This window comes from Pempheris klunzingeri, chromosome 10, assembly GCF_042242105.1.
Source record: "Pempheris klunzingeri isolate RE-2024b chromosome 10, fPemKlu1.hap1, whole genome shotgun sequence".
Taxonomy (NCBI): domain Eukaryota; kingdom Metazoa; phylum Chordata; class Actinopteri; order Acropomatiformes; family Pempheridae; genus Pempheris; species Pempheris klunzingeri.
Genome location: NC_092021.1, coordinates 18,537,844 through 18,554,274, shown reverse-complemented (window position 1 = coordinate 18,554,274; position 16,431 = coordinate 18,537,844). Strand labels below are relative to the sequence as shown.

Below are 16,431 nucleotides of genomic sequence, written 5' to 3'. Positions count from 1 at the left end.
ACACTGTGGGCTGATGAAATTAGTTATTTCTGGCAGAGTAGAAGCCCAGCCCATGCCATCTTTTTACATCAACTGTCTGCAGTCAAACAAATATTGTAGAACATATTGTGCTCCTTCACAAGGGTGAACTGGGTGAACATTGTGCTCACACTCTGTTTTATGTGCAAAGGCATCTGTAGCTACAGCATTAATTTCCATTTTGTTTTATTGGCTGAGTTCTTTGCTTGCCTAATCACTCACACTTACATGTAGATGTGGTTGAGTGGCTCTAATTACAGATTCACTTCCCACCTGTGCAATTACGAAACTACAGAAACAGAGACATTTTTTCTGAGGAGAGAGAAATGATTCTCTCTGGTATATTTAGGAGCCATTGTCTTTGCTCTGGTCTGCTCCATTGCTGTCTTTGCTGTTGAGCATGTCCACATCACATCTGAGCTTTGTGGCAGTGATGTGCCCTGTTGCATGCTGCATTTACAAAGTGCAACAATGAAGAGAGAGAGAGGGGGGGGGGGGGTTTCTACAGAATAGTTGAAACACTCCTGTCAGCATCCATAGACTGAATTCCATGACATCTCCAATCCCATTAGCAACACAATCTGCTTGTGAATGGCTCATTATTGGATCATGCTTCTTGGTTTCATTAGCAGTGCAGTCCAGTATCAGTGCTACTCCAGGCTTTTATGTAAGAAGCTTTGCATTCCTTTTAGAGTATTCATGTAACATTATCACACCAGTGCAAATCTGCACAGTAATAATTGAAATAAGTTAAATAATTTATTTCTACACTAAAGACTTCTGGACTAAGACTAAGGGTGTATTTGAAACTGCCTAATATACTAGCAGCACGCAGTATGTCCGTGGTCATTTAGTTATTCTGTAGCTGGTCATGATTGTGCATGTATTGCTTTATCATCCTCAGATATTTTACCATCTGCAGCTACACTGGAATGTGTAGTTTTTTAATCAAATTTTTACACAATTGGAGTGCCAGTTATCAATGTAATGGAAGTTCATTGAGCTCTGGAATTCATTCTTCATCCCCTGTATTTTGGAAAGATTGAAAAGTCACTCATACATAGTAATGTATTAACACATGGGTATTTGTTTTTGCACATCAATAATTACTTTATCATCAATAATTCATTTAGGTGGTGTTGAATTGGCAAGGTTTCTGAAGCTGCAGCACATTTCTCCTGATGGAAATGTTTCGGCCGCTGTAGTTTGTTTGCCCTTGTGGTGCCACTGTATAAAAGGAGTACACCAGCAGGAAAATAAGCCAGAGAAAGTTCATGTCAGTCAACAGTACAAGCATCCACTGCAGCATACCCCAAAACAGAGGTGGTGCCTGGTAGCTTAAATACCCTGATGCCATCCACGCTATTCAATTAGTTATATATACATTTTATATCATTGTATTACTAGAAATATTTATGGTTTTGTGTCGGTTTTGTGCTTGTATATGCTTTTTCCAGCATTTTCATGTTGGTTGTGATTCTTTTCTGGTATTTTCTGTAAGGACACAATAAATGTAATAGTTATTTTCTTATTCTGAGTAATGCTAGATTAATCTAAAATGTGAAAAGGGACCTCTTATGGTTTGAATCCTACAGAGAAACACTGCTATGGACATATGCCATAATTATGGTTTTCTATTTGCAATGATATGCATATTGATAAATACATAATCAAATCTCCTAAAATGTACATGTTGGTTTGGCTACCACGTCTTGGAATCATGCACGTCACGTACAAAATTTGGGTCCAATCCATCCAGTAGATGCTGTGGCATTTCACTGGATAAAGGTAAACTTAGACCTGCAGGTGGTGCTACAGGAAAAGTCAGGGTATCGCCAAAGTCATTAGCGATACCCAATGACTCATCCTCTGGGGAACATGAATGTCAGTACAAAATTTCATTAGAATCCATTGGAGATAAATCAGTCTCAAAGTGGTGGACTGAATGACCAGACAAGCCCAGCCATTTATATGGTTTGACCTTATAGTATTTCATTTTGACAGCATAAGGTCATGCTACTATATCTTAAAAAAAGAAACCTCTAAAAGAAGGTCTAAAGGTCTAAATAGATCGTATTTACTTTGATAAGCTTCATTCTGTAGACTGTAGCATGCAGGCTCCTGTTATCATATGGTACAGCAGAGCAGGACATGTTTCATGGGGATCTTCCAGTTTAATATTCATGAGTATGTCTAAGGTAAGGCTATTAGCAGAGCAGAGCAGAGGAGCTTTTTCACATTCAGCTGTGATCAAGCTGGCAGTTGTTGCCGTACATACAGGACCACAGATCACATGGTCTCCCAGAATTTAAGCTCTAGGAGAAATTCAGCTCCTATAGGAAGTTTTTATAAATGTCGAAATTATAATTTTGAAAAAGCTTTAATGGTTTGGTAGGAAAAAAAAATTCTTGCTGGTCTGAGTGTGCCCTCTCTGTTGTATTGGCATTAATTCTGTGAAAGTGAAAGCCTCATGTGGAATTTTCTTAAAAGGTGTGTGTTTGTGTGTGTCTGTGCACATATGTGTATGTTCAAGGACTATTTTGATCAGGACAAAGTGTGACCAAGGAGAAACATGCATTTTTTTTCTTTTCAATTTTTATACCATTTCATATAGCACCATTAGTTGGTTGACTGAACCACAGATGAGCTATGCTTTACAGAATCCAAATTACACCAGAGCCATTTTTCATCCTGTGGAGCTCTTCACAGGCAAAGAGCCATAGATGGGCCTGTTCACTTTCCTTATTTGTCCTTGTCTGCTGGAGGTTGCCGCTGGCTGACATAGCCTGAATTTAAGTGGACATCAATCTCGATAAAGAGGCAGAGCCCAGAGTAATATTACCTCCTCGGATTTTTTTAGCTGTTTAGCAAGACAGCACAAATAAGCATGTTTCACATCGCAAACTGAAACATTAACCTCCAATATGAAACAAAATATATGGATCACTTCATGTTTTCACAGCACGGTGTCTGTTAGTTTTACCTGTCTACAACCAGTAAGGCACCTAAGTCCCTGTAGTTGTTTTTAAAACCCTCAACTCTTTCCTCAGTCTGGCTAGTGGTCTTACTCAGTGCTGCGAAAGTGATGCAGTGAAAATTTGGCTCAGAGTGGCAGCCATGCCACAGTGGACTGGACTTCATGCACTCCTCATAAATGAGAGTCATTAATTCTCCATGTAGGTAGAGTTTTTCCACATGCAGTGCAGGTGCCCCTCTTCCTCTGGGACAAAGCTGTACCTTGGCCTGACTCAACCCAATCAGCACCACTTCACATTCTCCTGCTCCCTTCTTTCTTTGTCTCTCTTCCTCTCATCTCTGTCTGCTCTCTGTTATGTAGGGAAAAAAAAGTAAAATGCTGCCTCCCTCTGTTTGTGGAGCCAATCTGATAAGTAGCAGATAAGTCACTATTGTTGGGAAAGATTGCCATCATTTCTGATGCTAGAGGCACTCTTCTTTTCTGTTATTATGAAGTATGAGTTGTTCTCAGTTGGCTCACTTGACCTAAATTTTCAGTATTTGTACTTTTTTTTTTTTGTCATAAAATTTGTGTGCTTGTCATAAAGTAAGCAGACCTACCTGAGGCGGTTGAATGAATTTACATCATAATCAGATTAAACGGAAAGCCAAATAGTGATGAGAAGACTGATCCATTCAAATAACCAAGATCGCGTTGTTCATCGCCACCAGTGAACTGACTCATGAATAAGTGTTTTGGTTCTTTTGGTGCCCCTTACTTGTTCTTTAGCTCTGAGGATGTGTGCAGAACAAACGAGTTAACTACCTACATAACTTTCTTAACAACACAGTAATTTTAGAAATCACAGAGATAAGTGGGAAGAGAACCGGACACAAAACAGCACGTGCACCACACAGAAACAGGATTGTGATTCGCCGTTCAAATCGCATTAACCTGGTCCTCTGAAAGATTCATTCAAAAAGACAAAGAATTTTGTTCTTCTAACACAAATACTTAATTCATATCATTTCCAAGAAATACAACAACGTAAAGCATTCTGCCTCCATTGCAGTTCGGTGTCAAGAAACACACTTTAACAACTAATCAGCATCAGTCTTAATAGACGAGTAGTGACAAATGTTACGTTTTTTTGTTTGATTTTTCTGCTGATGCAGGTGTCATCTACACTTGGGCCATATGATTGCACATTGCGGCGACTGAAGTGCTACTGTAGAAAACCATTTGGCACTGACACAGTCTGTATATTAAAATCTCAGCGAACATCACAGGCCATTTGCACTGTGTAAACAAACAGAAGAGCTCTTCAAAGGCTCAGACGTCAACATAATTGGAAAGGAAATGGAACCAGAGCTGAGCTAATGTTTCTCAGCTCTTTTCCTCTCCCATTAGTGATCTCAGGTCCCAAAAGAATGAAAAGCTGGACAGGCCTGTCTCTCAGAAATTACCTTTGTATATTAGTAAATTGTAAATAATAGCAAATAGTGAATACTAATTCTCTTTTGCTGACAAACGTAACCGCTACCTGGATTGTGTTCACACACAACATTTCCATGAATGACTGAAACACTAAATGTATGTATCACAGTGAAGTCGCAGGGAGGTGCTCAGGGTGGACAGCGGGTGTACAAAGTGTCACTGTCACCAGTGTCCAGAGTTTGCATCCATACTTTGGTCTTTTGGTATGAAAAGCACTAGATAAGTTTAGGGAAAAGCTCCTGATTTCAGTTATTTTGTCAGAAAACAAATGAAAGCAAATTAAATACATCCAGACTACTGTCTGTTTAGGCATCAAAAGCACTTTGGTTACGATTAGGGAACGATTGTCATTTTTTCAGTTATGTTGGCAGAGAACGAATGAAATACATATCAAATGAAACACAGAAAACAAATGAAATATATTTTACTGATTTTACCGACTTGCCAGGTACATTAATTAACAACATTTCATAACAATGTTAATAGAAAATGTAATTTCTAGGAGGGTTAGGGTTATCATATACAGTATTTGTCTCCTCTTTTCCCTTTATGTCTTTGGCTAACTTTGAAGCATTATGAGTTATATTTTAAATGGAGGTGTTTTTCCAGTTTTAGTCACTACTTTTTGGTTTGTTTTCTGGAATATCACCTGTGCTTTCAGAACTTTTGCAGAAATTATGCCATTCTCTTGTGATGGGTGGGGGTGGTGGGAGCAACAAGCCAAAAGAAACAACATATTCTTCAAAAACACAACATGCTTATCGTATTTCAGTGCAGAATAAAAAGCTTTTATGGAGGACACAAGCATGTAAGAAGCCATTGTTCCTTCTGTGTCTTCAAAAGGCAGGATGACCTTATTTAGTAAGGAGTTAATTGAGGAGTCATTATGACAGCCTGCTGGTGAGGTCTTGTCCTGGGAGGTCTGTGGATGGAGAAACCTCTCCTAACAGACTGCCTAAGTACTGTCTCCAGATCTGGGACTTGCACAGTTATGAGTTAGTGGTTTTGTGATGTGTAACCCCCCGTGGCATGTCATTCAAATGCAGAGCTGCCATTACAGAGACTGTGGCACATTAGTATATAAACCCTGTGGGGTTGAGAGCACTTTAGAGCCGTTTAATGGTAATATCAATTAACTCTATAGCTTCGAAAGGGCAACAGCAGTTGCTGAACTAGTTTGAACTACTGAGAAATCTGTACCATCACAGATATAAATATTTAAAATTTAGATTTTTTTGGATTATCAGAGGTGTTAATTGAAAGTGATGAAAACAAATGAACTCTGTGGAGATGATAATGTTAAGTGTTTCATGTTCAACAAGGCCCTCTGGCTTGTGTCCACAGAAGGATATTAATGAGCCACTGACCTTATAGTGTTCATTGCCCGCAGCGGATGTAAATAAATGCTTGGCTTTCAAAAGTTCTATTAAATCAATGACTCATCAGCGCTTTTCGTCGCATGCAGCATAACAACATTTTATTGGACTTGATTGAGTTGATCTACATAAAAATTGAATTTATCCAAAGATTCATTCAGGCCTCACAAGTGTTTGGCGGTGGACTGTGATGAGAGGGCGGAAGAAATTGCAAACTTGTGTCCTGCCTCCTGGGCACTACACAGTACTGTCAGTCTGACACTATATGACCTTTGGTGAAACTATGCATGAGAGGCAGACTGTTATTTTCATTATTGATTTGTTTAGTGTATTGATAATGTAGTATTTTAAATGAAAATAGTTTGAATATCCCATCACAACTTCTCCAGATGTCTAAAGTGACATTTCCAAGTTGCTTGTTTTATCCAACCGTCAAACACCCCAAAGTATTCAGATACTCATGTTTGAAAGTTTTGATATGATCTGCATGTAAAATGATTTAAATTATCCAGAAATGATCAAAATAGTTGGCAGTACACATTGTTGTTGTTGTTGTTGTTATAGCATTTAAGTCAATTCAAATGAATCTGCAGATAAACACACTATTTATTTGGTTGTCAATGAAATCCAACTGCTTTTTTTTTTTCCTATTTCTTTCTTTTTACTTTCTATATGAGCTGACAGCCTGACACACTGCAAAGTCAGAAGGCACGAGCAAATAGGGAAAACAGAAACAAAGGAAAACATATTCACTAGTCTGACAACTCATGCATCACATTTTGTAAAGCACTTCAAATACAGAAATTACATGCAAATACAGAAAGCCTTAACTTTAATAAAAATGCCAGTAGTTATAAGTTCTAAAACTCTAGCAGATACAGAAAGTACAAGCAAATGTATAGAAACACTGCAAATGCACACAACTGAACAAAGGTGCACCACAATAGAAATGTAAGGACATGACACTAAGGACATGAGTGGAATTCTTTTCTCTTTTTTAAATGATTGTGTTTTTCAGATTTCCAGTGAACTTCTAAATGTCTAATCAAACTTGTGAATAAGTTAGTATTTTTATATGTTGCAGTTCACAGGGTTCACTCAAGTGCTGCTAAAATTGGATACGACCAAATCAGACAGGAATGTGTCACTCGGCATGTGAACAGGACCACATAATACAAATAACTATAATACTGGCTGAAAATAGAGATTGTTACTTAGTCATTTCCCAGATTGTTTAGAAAAAAAAACTTTACAAAATTTGCTATAATGAAGGTTATTTTTGTATGTGAGTGCCAGTGTTTCCTCAACCTGATGTGTGTGTCTGTTTGCACCTCTGCTCTCCTCTTTTCCCCATTATTATGACAGATGCCATGCTGCTGGTGGCACAGAGGCTGGAGGGACCTTTCAACATTGAATCTGTCATGGAGCCCATTGATGTCAAGATTTCGGAGGCCATCATGAATATGCAAGATAACAGTGCCCAGGTGTCCTACAGGGTATGTCAATTAGGTGTATTCTTTATTTTATTCTCAACAAAAGTAACACCTCAAAGAAGTTGTTGAAGTCTGATCTTTCACAAACTGAAGTGAAACTAAGAGGGCAGCTTGCGTCAGTCCTACCAGTCCAACAAGTTCCAATTATGTCCAAGTTTAGGTCTTGTATTTGAATTATATGTTTCAATTTGGTCAGATAATCTTAGTTCAACTAACAGTAGTTAATGTGTTTCCTGTGTTTTACTGCATTTTTCTTTGCCCACAAAATTGTAGTCAGAAAGAAAAAAAAACTGTAGGTGGTTGTGAAGAATGTTTTCTGCCTACACAGCTTTGAATGCCAGTTCTCATTCAAAGCTAAATGCTCTGTTGGCTTTCCCATGCAACAGATGCAGTTTTGTTTATGATTTAAGTATATGTGGTATATTCCCAAAAGCCTGTAAAAACTTAACCCTATCATCTTAAATAGCACTGGTCACAGCTCCTAGTTGAATCACCTATCAACGTGGTTACCTCAACTTGACGAAGAGCACTGTCACTCTGGTAATGTGGGATGAAGGCTTCACAGGACCTTAACAAAACACTGCGCTTTCCTATTTTCTGCATCCAAAGTAATTTAAACCCCTGACAATTGGGTGCCCATGTTTTTGTAATTGCAGGTTTTTCAAGGCTGTGGGCAGCCAAAACCCGCAGGAATGACTAGGTCTACCCGCGGTGTTTCGGATGTGTTCAACGCTCGCTTCAGGCCATACAGCCCAGAGGAGCGGCCTACCACTGCAGCTGGCACCAGCCTAGACAGACTGGTAAGCAGACGGAGCCAAAGGTGCTGTTTTCAGGCGAGACACTGCTTCAGTGTAAACATCATTTGTCTTTCTGACTTGACACTGTTGATTAAAGCTGGTGATTTGCCATCGTAAGCCCCTGGAGCCGGAAATTAATTCTTTGTACTTGTCCTCCATTCAGGCCCCTCTATCGATTTGTGTTTGTTAACGAATCAACAGCTTTACCCCAAGAGGGCAGCGGAAGGTGTCGTGCACTGTGTTCAGTGCCCTTCTCATCTCTGTGTGCTTTGCAAACAGAAAAGAAAGGGGTGAAAGAATTGATGGATAGATTTTGTGAGGATGACCATGTCAATTGTTTGTCGCAAAGCACACCTTTATTTTCTATCAGATTAGCTGTATGTTTGTTGGATTGGATCTTGATACATGGATTTCCATCTCAAACAACCTTGAAACTTAAAATGCTGCATCAGGGTAAAGGTTAACACGGAGCTGACAGACCAATTCAGCTGAGAGACAGTTCTCATCATGGATTACCTTTGCAGCCACAGTGCCCTTCCTTTCTCCCCTCTAGCCCTTTTCATCAAAGTGAATCTCTTCAAAATTTATCCCAGTTATGTTGGCGTTTACAGCTGTTTTTGTCAGAAATCCAAAAATAATTTTTTTTTGCATTACTGACCCTTAAAAAGTACCACATCTATAAAAGCAGCTCAGTGGAAAGACGGCCTCGCCCACAGTGATTAAAACATGTTAAATAGAATGTTTCTCTGCTTTGTGTCAGGTTAATAATTGGTTATTTATTTGATGAATACATTAATGAAAAGCAGCAGTTTTTCCCCATCTGGCTCTTGGAATCCCACAACAATAAATGCTTTATTTGTTTTATTCAACACTAATTATGTTTTTGTACAATCTTATTCCTTCTCCACACATTTTTGATGTCTTATACACAGCAATTGCCTTTTCAGCTTGTATGTCCATCAACAATTTCTTCCACCTACACTGAATTAATTAAGATTTTCTGTTTCCCTGCCTTTATGCTGCAAACCAGAGGATTGTTTGGAATGCGATGCAACACAGTGTAAGGTTCAAAACGTTATTCTCATTTCAGTTTTTTATTTTTTTTTCCTCTGGAACTATTGTCTGCCACTGTTTTATGCATTCTGACTGGAAGTAAAATGATGTTTTAATATTGTGTGGTCGGGGATGCCTTGGATTGTGTTCTAAGCTTTAGAGATTTACAGCAGACGAGCACTGCGACCTGTAAATCCAAGTGGTATGCAGCACTTGGTGTGCTAAGTGTTAGTCGTAGTCTCATCTTCATCTCTCATGGCAGTCGGTGTCATCTGACTCTCACTGAAGCTGCTTTAAAGGAGCATTTTGTCATTTAATTTATTGGGGGTAGCAATGTAGGAATTCTTAAGTGGCCATTAGACCTTATAGGCACTGTGGTATATTATGGTATCAAAGTGTTAGCTGTTGAACACAGTGTTATATAGTCGGGTTTCTAACACCACAGGGATTGTTGAACACATGCCACGGTGTCCTCTGCTAGTGAGGATTCCTCTCTGCTGATCCAACATGAGCCTTCGTTAGCATCACATCTATTCTAGACACATCCCAGCCCAACGCCCTCGTTGCCTCGTAGCTAATAGAGTCAACTCCTTGAGAAAGCCAACCAATCAGCAGGTGACCTGTTCTGGCAGATAGGGGAGCTCTGAAAAGTTGATGTTGGAGTTTTGCAGCCAGCATCTGCTTTAATGGCACAGTGAAGTAGGGGTTCCAGGCTGCTCATGAATAACTGGGTAATTAGCCTGCTTGGAGAATCTGACAAGATGGAGCTCAGTGACAGGAGCTTATTTTTGACATATGATAACTAGACAAGCAGAGCTGAGCACAAAATTCCATTATCAACATCTGTTTGCCGGAGCAATTCATGCTGATCATGGTGGCCGCAGGAAGCGGCAAATTGTGACATTGCTGTAATGTGCTGTGATATGTGTCGCCTGGTTCGAGGAAAGGAAAAGAAAATGCTTGGTTTGTCTTTTGGCTGCCGTTTCTTCATTTCATCCACAATCAGCTGAAAATCACAACTATCCTAAGCTCAGGGATGGTGTCTGAGGGGATAAGTTTCAAGGTTCAATTCAAGTTGTGAATATTTGTTTTGTCTTGTACAAAGTGTCTCATCACCTCCACTCTCATCCTGTGTGTTCTATTTCTCTTAACATTAGAGAAATGTAAAAATGCAATAATCTGTGTGAAAAAAACAGGCTGCCTTCCTTATGTGTCTTGTCAGATAGTCCACACCCCCGCATGACAGAAACCTGTTTCCTATTAATAGCACCGCACTTACAACATATACTCTATTTATTGTGACTCTTTAACAATTGTCCTCCTGTCCAGCCTGTTTGATACAACTTGAAGACTTGATTCGCGCAATTGTGTTAAACGTTTGCCAGCATGAGTGATGAGTGTGTTATATGAGCACTATAACAGTAGCATTAAACTGTTTAATCTCATAATTGAAAACACACCATCTGCTGCTCGGTTTTTGATTATAGTAAATTACACAGCCACAGCATTTCGTATTCTCAACTAAAGATGGAAAAATTTTGGTGACCATAACCTTCATCACCGTGATGAGTCATGCGGAAATATTTAACCACTGTAATGGTTGCGGTGGTTTGTTCGGCTAAGACTGAATTATATTGGCTGAGGTCATGTGTTTTTAGATACCTCAGGTATCTGCTGTTTACCTCCAGCTGTCAAACAGTATTGGTTGTTAACAGATAGCAAGCAAGCAATGGCAGAGCAGACAGACATTTGCCCTGTAAATGCACACGTGGCCTCGTTATACCCTTGCATTTTCAATAATACTACATACAATTCTATGCAGTGAAAAGTTTGATGTATTTCTATTGACGTCCTGCAGTTAACATCACAGCTCTAACAGCCACCAAATTGGCAGGCACAAAGTGTGATAGTCTCTGTCTTGCACTATATAGATGCATCAATGCTGACTGTTGAGTTAAATAGACAAATTTATTTAATGATATTTACACAATGCCAGATATAGGCTACTGCATACTGCTGCAGCATTATAATTTGTGCAGTACAACGAGTAAGCAAACAAAGGTTTCTGAACTAAATTGAGTCAGTTAAGGTTTATTGAACATACAGTGGTCTAAATCATCACTGGTTCTTGGATTTTTCGGTCATTTAAGTCAAGCAGTGGTCAAATGAATTCTGCGGCAGGGTGTGATCTTCGCTGAGGTCACATAACTGTAGCTAACTAAGAACCAGAGGTCACCCATTTGTTGGATTTATGATCACCTGCTTGCCGGATGGAAAAATATCCTGTTTATTTGGTTGACGTTTCATAAGGATACATGCTATAATTTGTTTGGTACATAAACAAATGAGGAGCAGCAGTAGGCATTTATGTCCACTCACTTATCGTTGTGTCTCTGTGGCTTTGTGGAGCTGAGGCAGGTGGTCAGCGGGTGGCTTTTATGAAAAGCAATTTATTAGCTATTGTTTTTTATTGCTTCTTCCCTCCAATATGACATAACACTGGAGTACCCCAATGGGTTGCTAGTAATGTTTTCTAAGGGGTCTTTGAACAAATATTTTGAACAAGTATTTCAATATCTGTGAAGATATGGGTGTCAGCCTGCAACTGTTGTGTTTGGAAAGGTTAGCCATGATTCTTGATACACTGCAACAAAATGCAGAAGTGTAAATGCAGGTTTTAACCAATGCCATCTCTTTGGGGGCGTGGTGCACCTGAGAAATAGTGCAAAAATACAGTACGAAATAGCGACTTTCGTTTTTACCAGAAGCTCTCAGTGTCAGTCAGTGTACGTCTTAATTAAACCCGCTGCTCATTATTTATTTCTTCATGCCCCTATTCCGCACGGGCGTAAAGGTGTTCGTCTGGAAACTGCCTTATGCCATCATTAGTGTGGCAGCATGTCTGTGTTCATCTTGCAGAAGGTACATGACTGGGTTCCCTGCGAGAGCATGTCTTTGTTGTCCCACACACTGTCCTCGTTTACATTCTGGCACAGGATAATTACCCGTGACAGTGACACTAGTCAGCCTTGTGAAAGTTGACAATAGTTTAAAGTGTCCTTTGATAAGAACTTCTTGTCTGGATTTACCGCTAAGTTTCTGAGTCAAAGAATGTGCAAGGGATGGCAGGGAGTGTCTGCGTTCATTTCTACTGTTGCTTATAGAGAAGCCTAGAGGAGCGGGCCCACCTCCAGCTCAATGAGCCATGACTGTTTAATTGCCTGACATTCTGTCAGAGCACACTCCTTCAAAGCTCTGAGAGAAATGGAGATTTGAAAGTCCAAAGAGGGGATAAAGGCACAACAGACTGTCAGGCTCAGAGGCGCATTATAGATAAGAGGTGGTGCTTTTAATTTGACATTTGTAACAGTTTGGTGCAGTTCAATTTAGTGTAGTTTCATTGCTCCTTGTCTCCCTTGTGTAATACATGGTTCACATTTTATCAGTATGGCAACATAAACAATGAGAGTAAGACACAAGCAAGACAAGACTGTAGGAAGAGCCTGTAGGGAACCACGTTTGTCAAAAATCATTTCTTTGATCCCTGATGTTATTTCCATAAATAGTATTGAACCATCTTTTTACGTAACCTTATTATGCATGACCAGAAAGTCAATCAGGTCTATGAGTTTTTTATTTATCTAAGTGATTAATACATTGCTTGTAACTACAAGGCCATTCATATACACGCCTGATTATTAATAAATGAAACCCATCATTTCATCATCGGCCAGCTTGATGAATTCAGAAAGGTCTCTTCAGAGAAAAACAGCCCAGTCAATGGAAAATACCTTGAATTTCTAAAAGGACGAGATTGATCTAGACTTGTTTTTACCACATATTTTTATGTGTGTGTACTTCTACAGGAAGACACTGTTCTCACTTCACAGTAAACAGGGAACTGTTGTAACAAGTTCTTCCCAGAAAATGTAATAAAGGACACGAAATAGGAGACATTCAGTTTAGGTTCTAATTAGTGACTGAGCACTATATAGTCGCTTTTTGTATCACAGATTTTCCAAATCTGATAGCATTTTCTTAAATCCAATTTTTACCTCTAATCAATATTCAAATTTGCCATTTTTATTTTTGGGATACATAAACTAATAGAATCTTGATATTTGCTGTCCTATAATCTCTCTGTACTACACAATACTAACTAGAAACAAAGTGCAGCTCCCCTTTCATCTCTGCAGATATATTTTAATCCTGCCATTCTCCTTTATCTATCTCTCTGCATGTCTCGTCCTGTTAAGCAATCTTTGTGCTTTTGGATAAAGCAAATATTTTTGAACATAAAAGTCAACAATCACCAGTGGCCATCCAACATGCATTCAGACATACACCCCAAGGTTAGTCTAAACTTGCCACAGCGATTCCTGACTCCTACTCGAAACAGAAAAATACTTAACAAAATATTGTAGAGAGCACTCTTCATGGACGCACTTTTGAAAACACTCACAGTGGGGTCACATAATAAGTACGAGGGGTCAGTTCATTTTTCTAGGTTTTGTACAACCTTTGCTTTTTTCTTATGAAATACTGCATAGTTTTACTTTTCCAGGCTTCTGATTTAAGTAAAATATTCTTTGAGAGACTTTAAGTTGCTCACACATCATAAACACAGGATATAAGGTGAGCACAGAGAAAAGTGTGAGGTGTGTGTGTGTGTGTTGGGGGTGTGTTATATTTGTATGTTGGATAATGATAATAATAATTCGTTTTAGATAAAAATATGTTTCATGATTGCACCTAAATTAAAACATGCTTTCAGTGGGCGGTGAATAGTCTGATTAAATAAACTTTTCTCTAATGAATCAGGCACAACGAGCCATTATAATAAATACAATCAACCAATCTTTAATTTTTGCAGGCTCTTGCTTATACTCCCTAAAACACACATTTATCAGTTCTAAGGCACTAAATGTTTTGATAAATTACTCTTGCTTGCTTTTTACTTGTCACACTTTAATTGGGTTTTTGGTAACAAGATTTTACTCACCAAATGGAAAATGCACCCACATTTGGCGCTTGCCAAGTGTTAATGTCGGACCCTGTCCGTTTGTAGTGGTGTCCGTGTGGTAGGGTGCGCGAGTGAAAACACGTATTTCTGAGTGGAGTGGGATTTTATAGAAAATAACCAAAAGCCAATTTTCTTACTGCGAAAAAGCCAATTCTCTTTCTGTGACATGAGGACACTTTGTTTTACGTTACAACCTCGCATCTGCTATTAGCCTATCTCTGCAAATGTGCATTTCACTAGTTAGTCTGAAAGAGACAATCACTCTTGTCCCCTTGACGAACCCTCTGAGTAAGAAAAGGTGACAGCATGGTGATTCAATGCTTGTATTTGCTGCCTCACAGCAAGACATTTTTTCACTTGAATTTTGGTTTTCCTCATGTTTGGCTTTCTTTTTTTCTCACGGTGGCTCCCTGCAGTCGTGCCATGCAGGTTAGGTGTGGCTGTGTGATAGTTGTCTATTTTTGTTAGCACCGTGAGAGACTACTGATCTGCTCCGAGGTTTTTACTTTTTTTTTGCCAATACAGACATAAAATGACTGAATAAAAGGTGCAAAAAGTAGGTTTTTTTGCCAGGTGGTGGAGATCTGGCTGCATTGCCAAAAACAGTCTCTCAAGCTGCATACTGAGACTGTTCTGGTGTGTGGTAGAAACTATACTTTATTCTCTGCTCACTTTCATGTTAGGATAAATTATTCATTCATACAGTTTCTTGTACATGGATAACTTGTAATATTATAGCATTAAGTAAAACTGAATATTCATGCACACAATCTTTTCTTCTCTCTTACTTTTTGCCATGTTCAGTAGGAAACACTGAGTAAAACATCCGTACGTGGTTTGTGAAGTCAGGAAAAAAAGCGCAACCACTCCTTTCCCAAAATCTTGACCCTGGCATTATATTTTTGTAGTCCAGGAACATGTCAAGCCACTGAAACATTCTTGTCTTGGATACAGCTTAATGAAAGTAAAGTGGGCCTATCCACAGTTCCATTCTCTGAGTTGTTGTATCTACTAACTCTTGCCCAAACCATGTAATTATGTAGATTCCACAGATTCTAGCATAACTCGTACTTTTTCTAAGACCACACAAAAATAAATAGTCCAGAAGTGCATATGTGGCATGATAGTTCAGGGCACAATAACAACACACTAGACAAAGTGAAACTACTTGTTGAGATAAGCGTCCTCATGGGGCAATAAATGTGATTTCAAAGCTGTTGGGACTCCCAGTCAGCCCAGTTTTTCTTAGAGGGTGTGTAGAAGCCACGAACTGCTGCTTGAAGTACTTCTGCCCAGCTTCAGCATTCAGCCATGGTGCTACATCTACATTTTTCTAAAAAATGCCAAACTCAACAGGCCCTTAACTGTTATGGACAGATTGGATTTTGGGCAGAGCAGTTTGGACTATATTCTCTGAATTCTAATTTAACTAAGAGACAATAGTAACATGCAGACCTTTAGGTCCCCCCTCAGGAAGATCCTGCATTATTTATCATATCTGTTAATGACTGGTCTGAATTGAGATTGCTAACAAAACTTTTGTATCTTTACTTCTACTTCACTTTACTTTATCCACCACTGGCCAGACCTAAATGCAGATGCTTAACTTTATCATACAACAAGTTCAGTATTTGATGAATTTATCTGCTGCCATTGTTAGACATTCAGTGAATTCAATATCTGTAATGCACAGGAACATATAGGAAATTATAAAAAGAAAAGTGAAAAGCAAAGTGTGCATGTCAAATTGTGATGTGGAGAACTGCTGCCTGTTAATGGCTACAGCTCTCCAAAGCAGCACCATTGCAGGTATATTTCAAAATAAACCTCGGTGCGCATGTCAGTCAGCGGTTTGATTCCCAGACTGGCATTAGGAAGGGAGAGCAGTGAAAGGTGGCCTACATCTCCTACCATGTTAACTCAGACAGTATCACCGTTGACTTGTCTGTGAGCATGACACCTATAAACCACAACTGCTCCAGTGGAGCTGCTCAGTGGCTAACAGAATAGCCTGTCATTGTGCTGGACAGCTTCCAGTTGTCAGTGAATGTAATTGTGTAAGTGTGGAGCAGTGCATTCCTTGAAAACAGCATTCTAGCCTTATTGAATCTAGATAAAGGTTTTTAAAAAGGCCAGTTTGTGTAAGCCTGTAACCATGCAGTCTCCTTTTTTTGCACACTACAAGATGTATTGCTATACAGTCAAGACTACATACTTA

The 16,431-nt window shown here is 39.1% G+C and overlaps 1 protein-coding gene across 1 annotated transcript in view; it reads left to right on the top strand.

Annotated features, from left to right (window-relative positions):
- The window catches only part of gpc6b (glypican 6b), an 81,911-nt gene that overhangs the window by 50,345 nt on the left and 15,135 nt on the right, over positions 1-16,431 (top strand). The window contains exons 5-6 of the mRNA XM_070838743.1: positions 7,213-7,343; positions 7,997-8,140. Coding sequence (XP_070694844.1) covers positions 7,213-7,343; positions 7,997-8,140 — 275 coding nt within the window. The remainder of the gene's footprint in view (positions 1-7,212; positions 7,344-7,996; positions 8,141-16,431) is intronic.